At 47.7% G+C, this 21,540-nt stretch overlaps 1 protein-coding gene across 2 annotated transcripts in view; it reads left to right on the forward strand.

The window, feature by feature from the left end:
• Window positions 1-21,540, forward strand: part of UXS1 (UDP-glucuronate decarboxylase 1) — a 56,583-nt gene that overhangs the window by 2,758 nt on the left and 32,285 nt on the right. The window contains exons 2-5 of one of the 2 annotated variants that reach the window (XM_061432551.1): window positions 11,076-11,103; window positions 12,309-12,357; window positions 13,331-13,374; window positions 17,322-17,382. In XM_061432551.1, the coding sequence (XP_061288535.1) occupies window positions 11,076-11,103; window positions 12,309-12,357; window positions 13,331-13,374; window positions 17,322-17,382 (182 nt within the window). Of the gene's footprint in view, window positions 1-11,075; window positions 11,104-12,293; window positions 12,358-13,330; window positions 13,375-17,321; window positions 17,383-21,540 lie in introns of both variants that reach the window. The other variant, XM_061432550.1, reaches the window with a different exon arrangement.

Raw genomic sequence — 21,540 nt, forward strand, 5'->3', positions numbered from 1 at the left:
CAGAGGCCTGATTGTCTGAGAGTCACACCAACCTGCTCCTAGGAATCCCTAGGCAGAGACTCAGCTGGAATTACCTGTAGTGTTTTTGACATGAGTACAGTTTAGAAAGTCAGATTGCCTTTGCCTGGTTTCTTGGTGTCCCCAGGCATCTCTTCCCTGCCCAGGGGCAGGCGCTTCTCTTCTCTGAACTGATGATCTTGGTGTTTGTGCCATAGCATCCTATGCTTCCTAGTTTTTCATTTGTAGATACTGTTGTATACCTCGTGACTTTCCCCTTTAGAAGGTGACTATTCTCTTTACTTTCCCCCCACCCATGCTCACCCCCACATAGACTTAGTGTGATTTTGAGGAGGTCAGCATTTCATGTTTACACGTATGACTAAATGTTGGAGGAGGAAATGACAGTACTCTTGCCTGGAGAATCCTGTGGACGGAGGAGCCTGGCAGGCTACATCCATGGGTTCACAAAGAGTCGGGCACGACTGAGGGACTGAGTGCAGCATGATGTTCACAGTACGACTAAATGTAATCAACATGAGCCAGGTTGTATGTCCATCACCTTTTATTCTTCCTGGAGCTGATGACTCTGCTCTGTTAACTCATTGGACTCCAGCGCTTGTCACCTGTGTCATCTCCCCCAAGATTTCCCCAAGGAGAGGCCCCTGGCCTCAGCTGCCCGGCTCTGTTGGCCTGGAGATCGCCTGTCCCCTGACTTACCTCACCTGATGTCAGGGAGGAGGATTGGCAGGTGTTGGCCGTGCCTTCTCCGTCTTCACATTTAAGTGATGGGCGGGTGGTGCAGAATTCTAGAAAAGGCCCCTCAAAGCCTCTCAGGCAAGTCTCCGTCCCTCCTGGGTCCAGGCTCCAGCCGGCACCCCTCTCTCTCTGCGACTTGATTTCTCCTGGGAGATCCTAGGTGCTGCTTCTCCCCTGGTGCCATCCTCCCCCCACACACCTCGGCTTGGGCTTGGTCCCTCCTCACTCCGGTGGCCTCTCTTGGCCCGTGTGCCCAGAGTGTGTCCTTGTGGACGGTATCCCTGTGGTGGATCACTGGCCTCCTTCAGGACCGCAGTGCTCACATGCAGAGCTCCTTCCAGAGTGAGGCCTCAGTGCTGGGGCCGGGGTGGGGGGTGGCAGGGAACCAGGGGCACCTGCCAGTCCACGGATGCTGGTGACATGTGCCAGGCACCTCCAAGCCCTGGCCACCAAGGTCCTTGCTTTGCAGTTCTGAAAACTTGTGAACTGCCCTTTGGCGAGCCCCCTCCCTGGAACATTCTCCCACAGGTGTGGGGTTGCCAGGTGTCATCCATTTTGTTTCTTCACATCTATCATTTTAGACTTTTGCTCAACTTTTCGGGAACTTTGTCATCTTTATAACCGAACTCTTTCAGTGATGTAAAACATTTGTTTTTGCTGTTATTTTTTGCTCATGAGACTTTTTTTTTTTTCCTCTTAATTTAAAAAACTAAAGCATGTGGTCTTTGTTTCAGAGTCTTCTGCCTGGTGGTCCTTTGCTCCCTTTTCTTCCCATGGAGGGTCTCTTCCCTTTGGGGGGTTCCTTTTTCCTGGGAGGGACCCTGGGCCATCTGCTCCATTTAAGCGGATCCTAGATGAGTGGAGGGCCGCCCACTGCCCCAGACCCTCAGCTGCCTCCCTTGTTGGTGGATCACTCAGCATCCCCTAGGGGCAGTGCCAGCTTGCCTGGACATCTCAGGGGCCCCAAGGGAGAGCTGTGGGGCTGAGTGGTACCCTAGTCATCTCCCCAGCTGACAGGGGCTCGCCTGCTGCAGATCCTCCATCCTACCCTCTGCAGAGATGGGACTGGGCAGGGCTGCAGCTGGCAGGTGCCCCATGTCCAGGTGTACCAGGCAGGCTCCTTCCGCACCCTCCACAGGCTGCAGGTGCTCCACTCTTCTGTGCTGGTCCCAGGGCTCCTCCCCTTCTCCCTGTCTTGTCTCCCCTGTCCCTTATAAGGACACTGATCAGGGGATGGAGGGCCCAACAGGATAATTTAGGGTTATCTTTTGGTCTCAAGATGCTTAATTACACCTGCTGCTGCTGCTAAGTCACTTCAGTCGTGTCTGACTCTGTGAGACCCCATAGATGGCAGCCCACCAGGCTCTCCCGTCCCTAGGATTCTCCAGGCAAGAACACTGGAGTGGGTTGCCATTTCCTTCTCCAATGCATGAAAGTGAAAAGTGAAAGTGAAGTCGGTCAGTCATGTCCAACCCTCAGCGACCCCATGGACTGCAGCCTTCCAGGCTCCTCCATAGGATTTTCCAGGCAAGAGTACTGGAGTGGGGTGCATTGCCTTCTCCGTAATTACACCTGCTAAGACCCTTTTTCCAAATCACATCCCCAGGTTCTAGGAATTAGGTTGTGGACATGTTTTGAGGACATCATCAATTTACACCCATCTTTTTTTTTTTTAAATCACGGAGGACTCAGAGGTTCTCCCAGTCTTTGAGCACTCCCTTGATCTGCAGATGCTCTGTGCTCCTCCTGTGTTTTCTGTGCCCAGACCTGCAATCAGCCACTCCTCCAAGGTGCCCTGCTTCCTTCCAGTGGAGAGTGTGGACTCAAACTCAGAGTCTCAGCGCTGACTGAAGTGCCCTTAGTGGATGGAGCAGCCACTCTTCCAAGGCATTCTGCTTCCTTCCAGTGGAGAGTGTGGAGCAGAACTTGAGGTCTCAGCACTGGCTGAGGTGCCCTTAGTGGACGGAGCCAGGTACAGATTTTTTCCCACCATGAGTTTATGCTGCTACCCCCAATTTAAGTCATGACGAGGTTCTTCCTCCTCCTCCTCATCTTGCTAGTTCCTTCTTCCCACAGTAAAAATTGTTTCTGACATCAGTCCAAACTCATTTGATGCGTACCACCAGGCAAAACAGTTTCAGAATTACTGCATCATTACCAGTACCAAGAAAATTCAGAATTCCTCTGTCATTCCTTTTGTCCTTAGACTCTGTCTTGCTCGGGGTGTGCTGTTACTGTGTCGAAAGAGCTCCGTGAAATGTGTTTTTCTGTGCCTGATACAAGTCATGTTCCTTTTTTTGGTTTGTGTTCCGTTCGGTTTATTTTAGGATTTGCTTTTTTCTTTCCAATTGTTAAAATGTATAAGCCGTTTACATGGTTCAAAAGTCAAACTGAATGAAAAGTTATGTGCAGACGTGTCTTGCTGCAATTGCTGGCCCCACCCTCTTTCCCATTGTTACTAGTCCGTTTCATGCATCTTAGGTTTCTCTTTGCAAATGCAGGCATTCATCTGCGTGTGTAGAAGCACATGCTATTCATCATTCCCGGAAGGTATCAACCCACCTGGACCATTTTGTTCTCTTTTTTTCCTGCATTGTGTTTCCTGGAAAGCTCTGGCATCAGTAAATGGAGCGCACCCTTGCTCTGTCTGTCACTCGCACGTACATGCCCTGAACTCTCCACGACCACCTCCTGTGCAGGACACTTTGCTTATTTCAGATGCCCTGCTCTTAGAAATAACCACCGCAGTGAGCAAGCTTGTGCCTGCTGTCCCCTAGCCATGTCCCAGATCAGCTGTGCCCACCCCCCCACACACATACCATCAGAGCTTGTGGATGGCATACCAGGCAGAAATGGTCCCTCCTAAAAAAAAAAAAAGAAATGGTCCCTCCTGCTTCAAGGGGCCTCTTTCTTCAGGAGTGATGTTGAGCATCTTTGCAAGCGTTAAAGGACTGTTAACAACCTCTTCTTCTGAAAACTGTTCCGTTTTTACCCACTTTTCTGTTGAACTTTGGGTCGCCTTTCGCCTCGTTTTTAAGAACTCTTCATCTAGTGGGGATGTCAGCTGGCCTCTGTGAAGTGAATCGCAACTGTTTTCTCACGCCTTGGGTGGAACAGAGGAAAAATGTCTGTGGTCTCGGTCCCTTTGTGGCACAGATCTCCCAGAACCTCAGGGTTTCCCAAACCATAGGGGCATCTTCTATTGTTCCTAAGAAGCCCCCTTTGATCACTCTGAATTTTTGCCTAGGGGGTGACTCAGGGTGGGCCCTAGGTTGGCCTGGGATGGAGGCAGGTCACTGTCAGCCTTACCCACCCACCTCCAGGAAGGGGTTGGAGCTGGAGGTGGAGCTTTGTGGAAAATAAACTCCTCAACAATGACATCTGATGGCTTCCCAGTAGGTGAGGCTTGGGTTCGCCCCCCGAGACCTTCTGTTCCTGAGCTGTAGCTTTCACGATGAACTGGTCGTTGTAAGGAAGCTGTTTCTCTGAGTCATCTAGCAAATGATCAAACCCAAGAAGGTGGTAGTGGGTGCCCTGACTTAGAGCTGGCCGGTAAGTCAGAAGCACAGGTGACCCTGGGCCTGGAGGCAGGCATCTGAAGTGAGGTGTCCTGTGGGCCTGGGCCCCTCACCTGTGGGGTCTGCACTCAGGGCAGGTCGTTAGTGTCCAAAGGGCTGGAGGGCTGGTCGGTAGTGTGGAAAACCCACACTCTGGGAGTCAGCTGTATCCTGGGAGTGGAAACAGACCTTAGCACAGTTTTCCGGTTTTCCCTCATGGTTCTTAAGAAACGTCCAGGTGTCCAGCGGGATTCCTCAAATAACCGTTGGGTTTGGGGTTTGCTAACTGGCCAGTTGGGGGATTTCATTGGTCACCCTGTACTTTGCAAGTGAGGCACTCCCCTACCTGGATGGACAGAACCCCTCAGCTCCTCAGCAGACCTCAAGGGACCATCCTTTGAGCTCTCTCACTGCAAGCTATGGGAATTGCAGTAATGCCAGAGCCCAGAAAGTTCTTCCTTGTGTTCCCCAGCTCCTCTGAGCAGCTATACCCACTTGGCATTTTAAACGTGTGTCTCATGTGACAGCAGAGATGGCTTCTAGGAGATTTCCCTTCTGGGTTTCCCATCTCACTTGGTGACATTTTACACGTGAAGACTTTTTAGAGGAACAGATGTCATCTACAAAGCCCACGGTTTCTTGCATTCTTAACCATTTTGTTTAAAAAAGGGGAACATCTTCGGGCAAAAAAAATTTCCCCATGGGAATGTTAGTGTGATTTTCTTAGGAAAGTCTGTGAGTCACTCAAAGGTGTTTTATCACCAGAGCTCGGACCTGCCAGTGGGGACTGCTGGGGCTACAGAGCAGAGAACTGCGGAGCCTGTTCTGGGGCTCATCCTGGAGGCCAGCCTGGGGGCGGGGATAGTGCAGGGTTCTCTCAGGGCCCCACAAACAGCGCCCCACATGCGGCCTGTGAAGGATGTCAGCTGGTAGGTAGCCTGCTGGGCTCCCCAGGTCACCTTCTCACCTGGGCAGCTTCCTCCTGTGTAACCACACGGGTGAACGCAGGCCTGGCCAGCTAGGCACAGGTGTGCGGTTTGGGGCCAGCTCTCTCCAGGTCGGGGAGCAGAAAGGCTCCCCGCTCTTCTGTGTGTGATGCTGTCTGAGCCTGAGCACCTGATTCTTTCAGGGGAGCTGAGGGGGAGGTTCCCTCCTCTGATAACCTCATTTTGTAGTTGGAGAATTTTAGAAGAGTATCTTCGACTTGAACCTTCTGATCTGTTTAAACAGCTCTTCTGATGCTTCTCTTGTGACACTAACGATGCTTTGTGCCACTGTGGAGTTTATTCAGGGCGGGCAGGTGTCTGCTTCTCTGGGGCCGGGGTTGTCAGGGTTCATGGGGTGAGTAGGGCACCACTGTCCTGGGCATGTTTAATGCTTTGATCACAAGGCAGGCAGCCTGTGTGGTTGGGGTGCAGGGTCCCCCAGAACTTCAGTCTGGAGCCAGGTGTTCTGCCCAGATGGGCACCCGGGGCCTGCGACGTGGGCGCTGGGCACTGGGAGGAGTGTAGCCCAGATCCAGGGTCGACAGGGAATTAAAGGCCAGGTTCCTGTCCGTGCTCTGGTTCTGGTGGTTGTGCTGCGTAAGTGACCACCTCAGGACCTGGTGGGATGGAGTGGCAGTGGTTCACCATGCTCACAGCTCTGTGGGGGTGGGAGTTTGAAGAGTCTGTTCTCTTTTTGGTGTTATCTGGGATGATGGCTGGGACTCAGACAGCAGGACTGGAAGGTCCACTTCCAGAGGCTCTGCGAGCAGGTCTGCTCTGACCTTCTTTTCCCATACAGGTCGCTACAAAGTATTGAGTAGACTTCCGTGTGCTGTGCACTGAGTCCTTAGTAGTTTTCTGTTGGGTATACAGTAGTGTGTGGGTAAGTTCCTAGGATTTGTTTTAACTGCATTAACCTATTTCACCCACTTCACCCACCTCCACCTCTGGCAACCGGTAGTCTGTTCTCTGTATCTGTGAGCTTGGGTTTTTGTTGTTTGTCTTTAGATTCTACATGTAAGTGAGACCCCCTGGAGGAGGGCATGGCAACCCTCTGCAGTATGATTGCCTGGAGAATCCCAGGAACAGAGGAGCCTGGCAGGCCGCAGTCCATGGGGCTGCAAAGACTTGCACACGACTGTGCGACTTAGTATGCACGCACCTAAGTGAGATCGTGCATTTGTCTTTCCCTGACTTACTTCACTTAGCGCAGTGTCCTGAAGATCCATCTATGTTACTGCAGTTGTCAGGATTTCCTTCTTGTGACAGCTGAAACCTATTGCATTGCATATATTCACCACATCTTCTTTATCCACCCTTATTTCTTGAACACTTGGGTTGCTTCCATGTCCTGGCTATTGTATAGTGCTGCTAAGAGCACAGAGGTGCATGTATCCTTTTGAATTAGTGTTTTCATTGCCTTTGGATAAATGCCCAGAATTGGATTTCCTGGGTTGTATGGTAGTCCTATATTTATTTTTTTGAGGAACCTCCATACTATTTTACATAGTACACCACTTTGTATTCCCATTCATGGTGAGTGAACTAGGGTTCCCTTTTCTCTACATCCTGGCCAACACTTGTTATCTCTTATCTTTTTGATAATAGTTATAGTCATACTTAATGACTTTATGATTTCATTAAATGAATGGCTATATCATATTCTCAGCTATTTGTAAGGTCTCCTCAGACAACCATTTGCCTTTTTGCATTTCTTTTTCTTGGCAATGGTCGTAATCACTGCCTCCTGTATAATGTCATGAACGTCTGTCCATAGTTGTTCAGGCACTCTGTCTATCAGATCTAATCCCTTGAATCTATTAGTCATTTCCACTTTATAATCATAAGGGATTTGATTTAGGTCATACCTAAATGGTCTAGTGATTTTCCCTACTTTCTTCGATTTCAGTCTGCATTTTGCAGTAAGGAGTTCATGATCTGAGCCACAGTCAGCTCCTGGTCTTGTTTTTGCAGACAGTATAGAGCTTCTCCCGGAGAAGGCAATGGCACCCCACTCCAGTACTCTTGCCTGGAAAATCCCATGGACGGAGGAGCCTGGTAGGCTGCAGTCCATGGGGTCGATAGAGTCGGACATGACTGAGCGACTTCACTTTCACTTTTCACTTTCATGCATTGGAGAAGGAAATGGCAAGCCACTCCAGTGTTCTTCCTGGAGAATCCCAGGGACGGGAAGCCTAGTGGGCTGCCGTCAATGGGGTCACACAGAGTCGGACACAACTGAAGCAATGTAGCAGCAGCATAGAGCTTCTCCATCTGATTTTGGTATTGACCATCTGGTCATGTCCATGTGTAGAGTCTTGTCTTGTGTTGTTGGAAGAGGGTGTTTACTATGACCAGTGTGTTCTCTTGGCAAAACTCTGTTAGCCTTTGCCCTGCTTCATTCTGTACTCTTCATTTCATTCTGAAATACCAAGGGAACATTTCCTACAAAGATGGGCACAATAAAGGACAGAAATGGTATGGACCTAACAGAAGCAGAAGATATTAAGAAGAGGTGGCAAAAATACACAGAAGAACTATACAAAAAAGATCTTTATGACCCAGATAACCACAATGGTGTGATCACTCACCTAGAGCCAGACATCCTGGAGTGCAAAGTCAAGTGGGCCTTAGGAAGCATCACTCTGAACAAAGCTAGTGGAGGTGATGGAATTCCAGTTGAGCTCTTTCAAATCCTAAAAGATGATGCTGTGAAAATGCTGCACTCAATATGCCAGCAACTTTGGAAAACTCAGCAGTGGCCACAGGACTGGAAAAGGTCAGTTTTCATTCCAGTCCCAAAGAAAGGCAATGCCAAAGGATGTTCAAACTACTGCACAATTGCCCTCATCTCACAAGCAAGCTAGTAAAGTAATGCTCAAAATCCTCCAAGCCAGGCTTCGACAGTATGTGAACCGTGAACTTCCAGATGTTCAAGCTGGATTTAGAAAAGGCAGAGGAACCAGAGATCAAATTGCCAACATCCCTTGGATCATCAAAAAAGCAAGAGAGTTCCAGAAAAACATCTACTTATGCTTTATTGACTATGCCAAAGCCTTTGACTGTGTGGATCACAACACACTGTGGAAAATTCTGAAAGAGATGGAAATACCAGACCACCTGACCTGCCTCCTGAGAAATCTGTGTAAAGGTCAAAAATCAACAGTTAGAACTGGATGTGGAACAGCAGACTACTTCCAAATTGGGAAAGGAGTACGTCAAGGCTGTATATTGTCACCCTGCTTATTTAACTCATGTGCAGAGTACATCATGAGAAATGCTGGGCTGGATGAAGCACAAGCTGGAATCAAGATTGCTGGGAGAAATATCAATAACCTTAGATACGCAGATCCCACCCTTATGGCAGAAAGCGAAGAAGAACTAAAGAGCCTCTTGATGAAAGTGAAAGAGGAGAGTGAAAAAGTTGGCTTAAAGCTCAACATTCAGAAAATGAAGATCATGGCATCTGGTCCCATCACTTCATGGAAAATAGAAGGGGGAACAATGAAAACAGTGACAGACTTTATTTTTCTAGGCTCCAAAATCACTGCAGATGGTGACTGCAGCCATGAAATTAAAAAACGCTCCTTGGAAGAAAAGCTATGACCAACCTAGACAGCATATTAAAAAGCAGAGACATTACTGTGCCAGCAAAGGTCTGTCTAGTCAAAGGTGTGGTTTTTCCAGTAGTCATGTATGAATGTGAGAGTTGGACTGTAAAGAAAGCTGTGTGCCTAAGAATTGATGCTTTTGAACTCTGGTGCTGGAGAAGACTCTTGAGAGTCCTTTGGACTGCAGGGAGATCCAACCAGTCTGTCATAAAGGATATCAGTCCTGAATATTCATTGGAAGGACTGATGTTGAAGCTGAAGCTCCAATCCTTTGGCCACCTGCTGTGAAGAACTGACTTATTTGAAAAGACCCTGATGCTGGGAAAGATTGAAGGCAGGAGGAAAAGGGGACTACAGAGGATGAGATGGTTGGATGGCATGAGTCAATGGACATGAGTTTGACTAAACTCCGGGAGTTGGTGGTAGACAGGGAAGCCTGGCGTGCTGCAGTCATGAGGTCACAAAGAGTCGTACATGACTGAGTGACTGAACTGAGATGAACTGATATCGTACTTTATATGATAGTTCTCTAATTGTAAGATACTTTGATTTATGCCATTTTTTACATTATAAATAAAGCCGTCATTTGTGAAGGTAGTTTTCTTATATGTATACTTATTTCCTGAGGATAATACTCAAAAGTAAGGTCACATGGTCCAAAAGTATAAAAAAATATATATATACTTTTTTTTTAGTGAATAGTGAAAAATATATGCTGCGTGCTCAGTCGCTCAGTCGTGTCTGACTCTTTGCAACACCGTAGGCTGTAGGCTTCTCTGTCCATTGAATATTCCAGGGAAGAATATACTGGAGTGGGTTGCCGTGCCCTCCTCCAGGGGATCTTCCTGACTCAGGGCTCAAACCCAGGTCTCCCGCACTGCAGGTGGATTCTTCACCAGATCTGTGCCACCAGGGAAGCCCAAATAGTGAATATAGTTCAGTTCTATTTTAAAATCCTCCCATTTCATGCTTACTTGCCACTTTTTAGTTATTTATTGCTGATCTTATACTATCATAGTTTCTTCTGTTTGAACAAGGGCTGTGCTTTTATACTTTCAACACCCCTTTGTTAACAGTGGGAATTTCTTGTGGGGGGATGTTATTTTGGACCCTGAGAGCTATCCATTGAACATGTTATCCCTGCTGTGTACCTGAGGATGCAGCGAGAACATGCCTGGGGTCTCCCCTCACCTCGCCCCCCGCCCAGACTCACAGAATCGCTAGTCCTGGACTCCAGGGTGTGTGTGTTTGCTCTGTGCCTCTCCCAGCACCTGGCAGCACCTAGGGGCACCTGGTCCCTGAAGGTGAGCAGCATTGGAACGGCCATATGGGGCCCGCATCGGGATGTGGACAGAGTGGGAGCCACACCCTTCTCTGTGAAGGTTTCTCTGTGAAGTAACCCTCTGATTGGGAGCTTCAGCGGGTGTCACGGTCTCCTGTGTCGGTGGTCACCCCTGGTGAGATATTTATAACTGGTTCACAGTTATTCAGGTGTCTGTCGTCCAGGAGGTAGCCCTGCAGGGGAAACTGATGTAGGGGAGATGAGTGAGGGCCAGCCACAGAGTCAGGCCACCTGTAGCTTCTCTGGGTCTCATTGACGTTTGATGGATGCGGTGGGACTGAGCCCTGGCATCTCTTTTATTCACATGGTTCTTTAATTTCTGTGACTGGCTCATCCCCAAAGGCTGGACATACTGTGTATCACAATGCCTGCCCCGGGACTTCCCTGGTGGTCCAGTGGTTGGGACTTCACCTTCCAATGCAGGGGGTGTGGGTTTGAACCCTGGTCAGGGAGCTAGGATCCCAGATGTCTTGTGGCCAAAAAAACAACAAAACCAATATTATAACATTCAAATTTCAATAAAGACTTTAAAAATGGTCCAGATACCCCTTCTCCCCAAAAAAAGAACCTTAAAAAAAACACACGTGCACCATTGCACTCCAGATCCCAAAATGTTATTCTAAATTAGGAGATATATAGGATCATCTTCCCACTTAAGTTTAGTAAGGCTTATTATTTTAAAAGTGTGCATTTTACTGTCTTCGTGAGCTATAGTTTTCTTAGTGTACTTTAAGATATAGGTTAAAAATTAATGTTGTATTAGTTGGAGTCCTTGAATGTTGCAAACTTAAATATTGACTTTTCCTTTTTCTTTCTCTTACAGCTGTTTGGGGCAACTTGATTAACATGAGGTAATTGATTTTTAATAACTTGGCTGTTCTGTTTGGGCTGAAATGACACACCACTGTTACACACATACCTCGGCGGCACAGGCCGATTTGAGGACAGTGTAAAAGTGAACTGAGCTCCTTGCTGCTCACACACCCGTGTACATCTCTCTCCTGGATGCTCCGGAGGACGCAGCTAGTGTTCAGGCTGCCCCAGGTCAGCCCAGATGAGAAGAGGGGTCTCTGGGCAGCAGTGGTGGCTCCTTGGGTTGTCCGCACCCGTCTTCCTGGCTCCTGAGATGTAAATGGCATTTCTGGGTGGTTAGAGTGAGTGCTGGGGTGCCTTTCCTAAGCCCATTAGGGAAACCGAGACTGCCCACCGCCCCAGGAGCAGACCAGTGGATGCTGAGACCACCTTCCATCACAGGGGAGGGAAGGCCCGAGGACCTTCCACTCTGGGTGGGCATCGTTTGTGCTGCTCAACAGAGAACGAGGGGCCCTTGTAAAAATCAAATCCTGTGTCAACTGTTGTTTTAAAATTTAAAAAAAAAAGATCAGTCAAAGTAATAGGCATTCACTGTAAAACCAGATTTGGTGCCATGAGTACTATTTCATATTTAAAGAACAGCCCTCTCCACTTCGTATTTCTTGTGTGACAGTCAAAGAACAGCAGTCACATTGTGGTGACAGCGGGGGCTGCAGGGCTGTGGGGAGGGTAGCTCTGCCCCACCCGCTCGGCATGCCCAGTGGGGTTTGCAGGGCGGGTGGGGCCGTGGGGACCGACTCCTCCCCCTTGGCGGATGTGTGTCTGCCAACAGAGGCCTCTGTGTGTGGCTGGAGGGCTGCTCAGGTCTCATTAAAGGAGCTCAGTCTTTTCAGTTGGAAAAATTCCACTTTGCCTTAAATCCCAGGACAGCCCAGCAGGAACTTGTGCTGCTGTAGACACACTTCCTGCCTCTGATTTAAAATCGCACGTTGGGCATCACAGGACAGTGAGGCGATCTTAGTTTAGCAGAAACACCCTGGAGGTGTTTGCGATCCCTGGAGACCCACCCCCAGCAGTTGTCTGGTCCCCTGGCCTCCCCTCGGGGTGGGGCTGGGCTGATTGCTTGGGAGGAGGTGATGGTCTGCACTGGTGTGCTGCATGTTGCGGTGGTTTGTTCAGAAGTAGACCTCGCAGTCACAGAGCCTTTCAGTCTATCTCAGTCTTGCAGTGTTCTACTCAACAGGTCCATCCAGGAGAACAGGGAGCTCAGAATTGAGAGCAGGATTGAAGAGGTGAGTCTCCTCTCTGTGTTTTGTTCCCACTGTCTGCTTCTCTCCACTTAGTTCCTTTGTCTATGCTGGTACCTTTATTGTGGCCACATCATGCCAGCCGTGATCCACTTGCTGTCTGTGAGGCTGTGGATGCACCTCTGTGTCAGCTTTGCCCATTTATAACGGTGCGACATGCTAAATTCTGTCCCACAGGCAAGATAGGTTCACGCTTTTATGTGACTTTTCAGGAGAGCCTTTCCACGGTTCTGAAGAGAGAGGGCAGTGAGGATCTTTACCTGGATGGAGACAGGGGTCCGCCTCTGCTCACCTGAGCCAGTGTAGATGGAAACACAGCTGGACTCAGATGCCAGGACCCTGGGAGCTCACAGGGCAGTGGGGACACATGGGTCGGGGACGGGCCTCGACGAGAGCCGGGAAGTCTGGCCTGCTCCACAACTTCTGTTTAGAACAATTGCTTGTGTTTGAGTCCAATGTCTGTGTAGACAGACTGTTGTAACACGGACTTGGTGAGGGGGTCGCTCACTGGGATTTGGAGCCACATGCTGGTCGTTCATGCAGTCCCAGCCCTGACATGTGGGTGCGGTGGACCGTGTGCTGGGCTGACAGCAGGTGACACGCAGGCGGCTCCTGGCGGTTCTCGGTCTCACGTGAAGAGAGGCAGGGGTGGAGATTCACCTGCTTTTGTGGGCCTGCACCACCTCAAACGGTGCCCGTGTGGTCTGGAAGGAAGAAGGTGAATTTCCTCAGAGTTCAGGCATCTCTGGAGTCAGAGATTCTAGCACGCAGTTCAGCATCTTGGTTCTGGAATTGTGACTTAGGGGCTCTGACTTAATTTCAAGCTGGAGGTAGATCGCAGAAGTAATTGGAAATCTGTTTTGTGTCACGTCCCATCCTCCTGGAACATCAGAGTGGGTGGAAGTACTGGAGGACTGTGTTTCTGCTTCAAAACTGATTCTGGTTATTTTTGTTTCAGATCATTGAACCACTAAGGGAGAAAATCAGAGATTTGGAAAAGAGGTATGTGTACCTGTTACTTGTGGTTTAATCTTTCTTGCCACCATTTGGTGCTGAAGTTATACTGCCTATAACATTTCAGTGGGTGGGATCCAGAAATTCTGCCTTTGACAGGACTGCTGTAGTTTGAGCAATTTTAATTGAAGCTTTAAAATAAATAGTTTAAGAAGAAACCCACCACAAGTTTTAGGTTGGCGGAAAGAGAACAAAATCTGCCCACCAGTGATCATTTTCACATTAACTTTTTTGAAAAAAAAAAGTGAATCATTTGCATAACTTTTCTAAGACAGTGGCTTTGCACACAGAATCTCCTGAAATATGAGAATCGCATGACTCCTTTCGGTACCACACGTATGACCGTCATCCTAAAGAATTTTCTGGTAACTCGTTCCTATCAAACAGGAGAGTCACCTGTAACTTGGGGCTGCTTCCCTGGTGACTCATCCTGAAGGGTTCTGTCCCTCAGGTAGTTGAGCCAGGCAGGTGGCATCTCACTGACCAGGTTACTGTTGGAGTCAGAAAGTCAGATGTGGATGAGACCTTGTGTTGGAAACTGATGGAGCTCTGTCTAGTTTCACGTTTCCTGACTTTGTGTTAGGAATGTTCACACAGCCATCCTGACCCTGGCAGCATAAGAACGTCCCTGAGGGGAACATGAACTCATTACGTAGAGGCACTGGGCCCACAAGAAGAAAGGATACACTTGAGAGGTCAGGGCCAGTTTACACAGGGAGACTCAGGGATCAGTGCTATCTCAGAAGCCTGGGTTGTGGACTCTATGGACCTTTTTTTCTTTCAAGAAAAGAGTACTGACCCCCTGGGCCCTACTCCCTGAAATTATGGTGTAACTGAGCATGCAGACTGGGCTTTAGGGGTTTGCAAATTTCCCCGAGTCATTCTCATATGCAGGCAAGTTTTATTTCTTTTTTAAATTTTACTGAAGTATAGTTGATCCACAGTGTTGTGACACTGCAGTCTTTCTGTCTTCTTGATCACACGCCCTAATAACTTGATTATGTGCTTGATTCCATCTCCTCATCTTTTAATATTCTTTGGATAGATAGCAGGTAATAAAGCTAATTAGGGCTTCTCTGGTAGCTCAAACGATAAAGAATCCATCTATAGTGCAGAAGACCTGGGTTCAATCCCTGGTCTGTAAGATACCCTGGAAAAGGAAATGGCAACCCACTCCAGTATTCTTGCCTGAGAAATCGCATGGACAGAGGCGCCTGGTGGGCTACAGTCTGTGGGGTTGTAAAGAGTCATACAAAGGCTGAGCAACTAACACTTTCACTTTCAATGCTAATTAAAATTCTAGGGACTTGCCTGGTGGTCCAGTGGTTAAGACTCAGAGCTTCTGCTGCAGGAGGCATGGGTTTGATCCCTGGTTGAAGAACTGAGATCCTACATGCTGTGCAGCACAGGCAAAAAAATAAAACCTTTGATTTAAAAAAAAAAATTCTAAGTACTGAGGCTGTGCTAATAAACAGGAAGGTTCGAGTCTGAAATGGGGTAAGTAATGACTGCAGGATTGATTTGGGGGTGAGGGAAGGTCCATTTTTACTGAATTCACAACTCCTGTCTTCTCGCTGCTTCTCACTCAGAAACGTAGGCTCTGGTGGGCGGGCTCCCACGTCTGCCCTGTGGCCACTGTGTCCCTAGGACAGAGCGTGGCCTAGAATAGGTACTCAGGAGAAGGTGCTTGAATACACAGATACGTGGCTGAGCCAACACCTGAGCAGAGTTTTAAAGGGTCTCCAGGCTTAGAAGAAGCCCAAACCTTGCCCTTGCCCTGCCCTGCCAGCATGGGGCCCCGGGCCTAGCCATCTTGGTCACCCAGCTCTGTCACTGTGGCCTGGGCGGGCCATTGCTTAGCTCCTGGAGCTCTGTGCCCTGGGTCCTGAAAGCAAGAAATGAGGGCTGTGAGATCATTTTTTCAAAGTTGAGTAACACAATCACACACGTGGAGTCTGAAACTCAGTCGCTACACATGGAAGAGAAGCAAGGCACGAAACCCAGCTAGTGTCGTGTTTTGTAAACCAGAGGCGTAGCACACACTCTTTGAAGCAGTTTTCAAGTATATTTCCTGCAAAAAAATGTTTGCTGTTTCTGCCTGGGTTAAATTATTGTTGCTCAGTCGTGTCCAACTCTTTGTAACCCCCATGGACTGTAGCCCACCAGGCTTATCTGTCCATGGGATTCTCCGGGCAAGAATACTGGAGTGGGTTGCTGTTTCCTCCTCTAGGGGATCTTCCAAGCCCAGGGATTGAACCCACATCTTCTGTGTCTCCTGCATTGGCAGGATTTGAAATTTGTTTACCACTGAGCCACCAAGGAAGCCGCATGTATAGATAGCATATCTAATTTCATGTTAAGTTTTTACTCAGGTACTGTTCTAAGCTCTTCACTTGGATGAACGTCAATTTCAGTGTCCACGTTTGGGCCGACCCCCACCCCTGCCTTACCCTCTGTTCCTCCTGCCCCTTCTGCCCCAAGTGCAGCCCTGGTCTGCTCCCGGTGACACTGTCTATAAACCCTGCAGGGGATGAACCTCAATGGGTGAGGGAAGGGAGGCGCCAGGAGGATCTGGAGAAGGCGCCTACAGGCAGGCCTGGGAAGTGGGCGGAGTCGGGTCAGCTGTGCCTGAAGCTGCTGGGAGCTCAGACTGGGACTTGAGCAAGGGGTGTGGGGTCCTCGGAGAAGGGGGCCGGACAGGTGTGAGGGTGCCCTGGCCAGTGCTGGGCTTGGCTTTGCTGTCCTCCCCACCTCCACTGCATCAAGCACTTACATGGCAGCCAGAGCTCAGGTGGCCAGTGGATTGCCCTTGGCTCCACGGAGCAGGAAGCCCCCGTGTGCCTGGAGCACCTGGGGGGTCTTTCTCCAGGAGGGGGAGTGGGGGTCACAGAACTAACAGTGTGGAATTCTCATCCACCCCCTGGGCATCTCCCACTGGCCTGCCTGTGTTTGGTGTTTGCAAAGGGAACTGACGTCTTGAGAGTCTGGAAGTGCTTATGGGAGAATCATGTGCCCTGTCAGAAGCCTCCCGCCCCCTGCCATGCCCAACTCCCAGCCCCAGGGTCTGTCCGAGGACCTGTCCTGCTGTGTCCAATTCCACCAGCACAGGGAAGATGTGTTCCATATCTTGGGTGTGCTGGGGAGGTAGAGGGGATGGAGACTGGGCCCCCGCCCAGCGTCTTTCCAATTAAAATAATGACTCCAGAGCTGGTCTGTCCACGTTTCTTTAAAGTGCTTTTGTTTCTGACCGAGTCACTTTAAGGGGATATTTCCAATCTGCATGTATTGACTCTCATTTGATACTTTCTGTGCTCTTTGTGCTGTACAGGTCCTGGGACATCCGTATGGGTTGGGGGATCAGTGGTGCCTTCACGGGGGTGGGAGGCATTCAAAGATAAGACGAGACTCAAGACCGGATCATATGGACCCCAGGGGGTAGGAAGGACTGATTCCCAGTCACTTTGTCCCGGGGCCTCTGGGCAGGGGAGGCTGGAATCGTGAAGCTGCCCAGTCAGGGGATAGGCAGACAGAGTTGTGGTCAGCACCTTCCTCTCTTCCTCTCAGAGGCACAGTCGGCCGGGCTGCGTCTGTGACCCCCCACAGCCAGCATCTCCCTCCCTGTCCTGGGCCCAGCATCTCAATGCCATGATCTCCAGTTTGTGTTTAGCTCTGGCTGCCAGTGGCTGGTTCATCCTTCAATTTTCCCCGCCCAGGGATAACATCTCTTGTTACACCTATTTGATCCTAGACAGGGAGCAGGTTCATCTTGAACTCAAATTAGTCAGTGAGAGCTTAGTTCCTACAGCACTCATTTGGAAAGGAGAGGGGAGCAAACAGTAGCAGTTCTCACGTCCGCGTTTGTTTTGGGGCCAGGTGAAGAAAAGACTCAAATAGATGTTTGACTTTTTCTTTTATAATCTCTTTATGCTCTACAGCTTCACTCAGAAATACCCACCAGTAAAATTTTTATCAGAAAAGGACCGTAAAAGAATTTTGGTAAGTTTACACATCTGATTTATGTTTGTGATATCAAGGAATTTGCTTTTTAAATGGAAGTGTAATTTGTAACCCATGAAAGTCACTGGTACAGTGTATACAGTTCAGTGGTTTATGGTTTGTTTGCATCCTGATTTCAGAGAAACCCCACACCCATCAGCAGTCATCTCCTAACCCACCCCCCTGTCCCCAAAGCTCCTAGCAAGCACGGGAATGACTTTCTGTCTCTTTGGATTTGCCTGTTTTGTGTATTTCAAATGTTGCAATATGTGGTCTTTTTCTTAAGCTGAATAATGTTTCCGGAGTTCATCCATACTGTAGACAGTCCAGGCTCCATTCCTCTTTCTGGCTGAATAGTATTCCATCGTGAGGCTGGGCCACGTTTTGGTTATCCAGTCATCATTTGATGGGCATTTAGGATTGTTTCTGCTTTAAGGTTACTGTGAACATAAGATAACAAGGCTCTGTGGACATAGCTTTCTTGTTCCTCTAGGCATATATACACCTGGGAAAGGATTTACCGGGTTGTGTGGTGACCCTGTGTTTAACTTTTTGAAGAAATGTGAAACGGCTCCCAGAACAGTGGTCTTAAAAAACCTTTTCTGGTTCACAGACCACCTTGCTGAATATGTCGGGGGCTTTCCCAGCTAGTGGTTGCCTTGTTAAACATGAACACGAATTCACCAGTGAAAGAACCCCATGTGGGTGTTGTGTAGGAAAGTGTGTTCCCAGAGACTGGCACCTTTGCCTTTTGAGCCAGTGCCAGCCGTGTTGAGATGTGATATGCCCTGAGGTGTATATTTCAGTAGTTCAAGCATGTCCACAGTTGTGCAGCCATCACCGGCTTCGGAACATCTTGTCCCCAAAGACACCCCAAGCCCATGAGCAGTCACTCCCCGTTCCCCCAGCCCTGCCACCCCAAGGCAACCACTGGGTTACTTTCTGTCTGTGGACATTTGTCAACTCTTGGTGCTTTATACAGGTGGAATAATGCACAATTTGGCCTTTTGTGACTGATTTCTTTCACTTAGTGTGTTTTTAAGATTTATTCATGTTGCAGTGGGCTTCCGAGGTGGCTCAGTTTTAAAGATTCCGCCTGCCAATGCAGGAGACACAGGTTCAATCCCTGGGTTGATTGAAAAGATCCCTTGGAGAAGGAAACGCCAACCCACTCCAGTGTTCTTGTCTTGGAAATCCCATGGACAGAGGAGCGTGGTGGGCTACCGTCCATGGGGCTGCAAAGAGTCAGACACGACTGAGCACATGCAGACATTGCAGTATTTATCTGTACTTCATACCTTTTTATTACAAGTAATATTTCATTGTATGGATAGACCACACTTTATCCATTTATCCTACGAGTCACATGGCAGCTCTGTTTAACCTTTGGAGGAACTGCCAGACCTTTTTGTGAAGTGACTGCACCGTTTCACATCCTATTACAGACTTCAGTGTGTGCGGGGTCCGATCTTTCCTTGTCCCTGCCAGCATTTGTCATTATATGTCTCTGTTGGTAGCCCTCCTCGTCATGTCACGTGGTGTCTAATTGTGTGTCTGTTTCACATAATGTCTCTTCATTTATTTATATTGGCTCTCTGTGCAGCGCGCGAGATCTTAGTTCCCCACCCAGGAATCAAACCGGGGCCCCTTGCATTGGGAGCGCAGTCTTCACCACCACACCACCAGGGACATCCCTCTCATTGTGGTTTTGATTTGAGTTTCTTGGTGGCTTATGATGTTGAGCATCTTTTAATGGGCCTGTTGGCCATTTCTTTTATTTCCATGGAGAAATGTCTTTTCAGACCCTTAGCCCATTTTAAAATTGGGTTCTCTTTCTTTTCATTTTTGTGTTATAAGAGTTCTTTATCTAGATACAAGTTTCTTATCAGATACACGATATACAGTTATCTTTTTTTACCATTCTGTTTGTTGTCTTTTGTTGATGGTATTCTTCGAAGCTCTAAAGATTTAAATATTGATGAAGTTTATTTTTTCTTGTGTTCCTTGTGCTTTGATGTCACATTGAAGCAGACATAGTCTAATCCAAGGTCACTGATTTGCCTGTTTTTTCCTAAGAGTTTTATAGGTTTAGTTCTTACATTTAGGTATTTTGTGTTCATTTCTATATGTGGATTTAGATAAGGGTCTCCCATCCTTTTGCATCTGGACTGCCCAGTGGTCCAGTGCCCGTCAAATTGTCTTGCCACCCTTATAAAAAATGAACTGTCCATAAACCCAAATGTTTATTTCTGAACTCTCAGTTCTGTCCATTCTGATGTCTGTCTTTGTGCCAGGACCACACTGTTTTGATTACTGTTGCTTTGTAGTAAGTTTTAAAATTGGGAGTTGTGAGTTCTTCAACTTTGTTCTTCTTTTTCAAGATAGTTTTGACTGTTCTGGACCCCTTTGAGTTCCTTGTGAATTCTAAGATCAGCCTGTCATTTTCCACAAAGAAGCTGGCTGAGATTCTGATAGAGGTGAATTGAATCTGTAGGTCAGTTTGGGGCATATAGCCATATTAATGGTATTCCAGTTCTTGAACATGGGGTGTCTTTATATTTATTCAGGTCTTCATTACTTTCTTTTAATTTTTTCTTTTGTAGTTTTTCAGAATATAAGTTTTGTACTTCCTTCATTGAATTTATTCTAAAGTGTCTTATCCTTTTTGATGCTAGTATAAATTGAATTGTCAGTTTCATTTTTATATTGTGTATTCTCTTGTTGCTTTCCTGGTGGCTCAGTGGTGAAAAATCCACCTGTCATGCAGGGGACGTGGATTCCATTCCTGGGTTGGAAAGATCCCATGGAAAAGGAAATGGCAATTCACTCCAGTATTTTTGCATGGAAAAGCCCATGGACAGAGGAGCCTGGTGGGCTACACTCCATTGGTTTACAAAGAGTTGGACACAACTTAATGAGTAAAGAAACCAAAAAAGAAATTCTCTTGGTGAATAGAAACACAATTAATTTTTGTATTTTCTTAATGTCTTGCAGCCATGCTGAATTCACTGATGAGTCTAATAGTTTTAAGTGGATTCCTTAGTATTTTCATGCAGGTCATGTTACCTGTAAACACGGGTGGCTTAGCTTCCGCCTTTTCAATATAGATGCATTGTATTTCACTTTCTTGCCTAATTGTCCTTGCTGGAATCTCTAACACTTGATGCTGAATAGAAGTGAGAGGAGCAAACCTCCTTGTCTTGTTCCTGATCTCAGGGGAGAGGTTTCAGCCTTTCACCATTGAATATGGTGTTACCTGTGGGTTTTCAGAGGTACCTTTATCAGACTAAGAAATTTCCCTTCTCTTCCTAGTTTATTTGTTTTGCAATCCATCTTGCATACCCAGGATAATTACCATGTATAATCTTTTTTCATATCTTGCTGGATTTGATTTGCTAGTATTTTGAGAATTCTTATGTCTATGTTTATAAGAGCTATTGGTCTGTAACTTTCTTGTGATGTCTCTTCCTAGTTTTTGTCTCAGAGGTGTAATGGCCTTGTATGATAAGTGGGGTAGTGTTTCTTCCTCTTCTACTTTTTGGGAAGACTTTGTGTAGATTTGATGTTAAATTGACCTTTGAACAACATGGGTTTGAGCCGCACTGGTGGATTTTTTTTTCAGTAGATACACACTACAGTACTTGACTTACTAGGTGGCTCAGGGATAAAGAATCCGCCAGGATTGCAGGAGATGTGGGTTTGATTCCTGAGTGAGGAAGATCCCTTGGAGAAGGAAATGGGCAACCCACTTCAGTATTCTTGCCTGGGAAACCCCATGGACAGAAGAGCCTGGTGGGCTACAGTCCATGGGGTTGCAAAAGAGTTGGACACAACTTAGTGACTAAACAACAAATACAAGACTGTAGCCCACCAGACTCCTCTGTCCTTGGGATTTTCCAAGCAAGAATACTGGAGTGGGCTGCCATTTCCTTCTACAGGCTGCAGTCTACAGGCTACTGTCTATGGGGTCACAGAGTTGGACTTGACTTAGTGACTGAACAATAACAGTACTTACTACACGGTCCGTGGTTAACTGAATCTGCAGATGTGGAACCACAGATGTGGACGGCCCACTGTAAAGTTGCCTTGGATTTTCCAGTATGTGGTAGTTTGGCACCCCTGAATGTTGAGTTGTTTGAGGGTCAACTGTGATTCTTC

Source organism: Bos javanicus, chromosome 11 (assembly GCF_032452875.1).
Source record: "Bos javanicus breed banteng chromosome 11, ARS-OSU_banteng_1.0, whole genome shotgun sequence".
NCBI classification, from domain to species: Eukaryota; Metazoa; Chordata; class Mammalia; order Artiodactyla; family Bovidae; genus Bos; species Bos javanicus.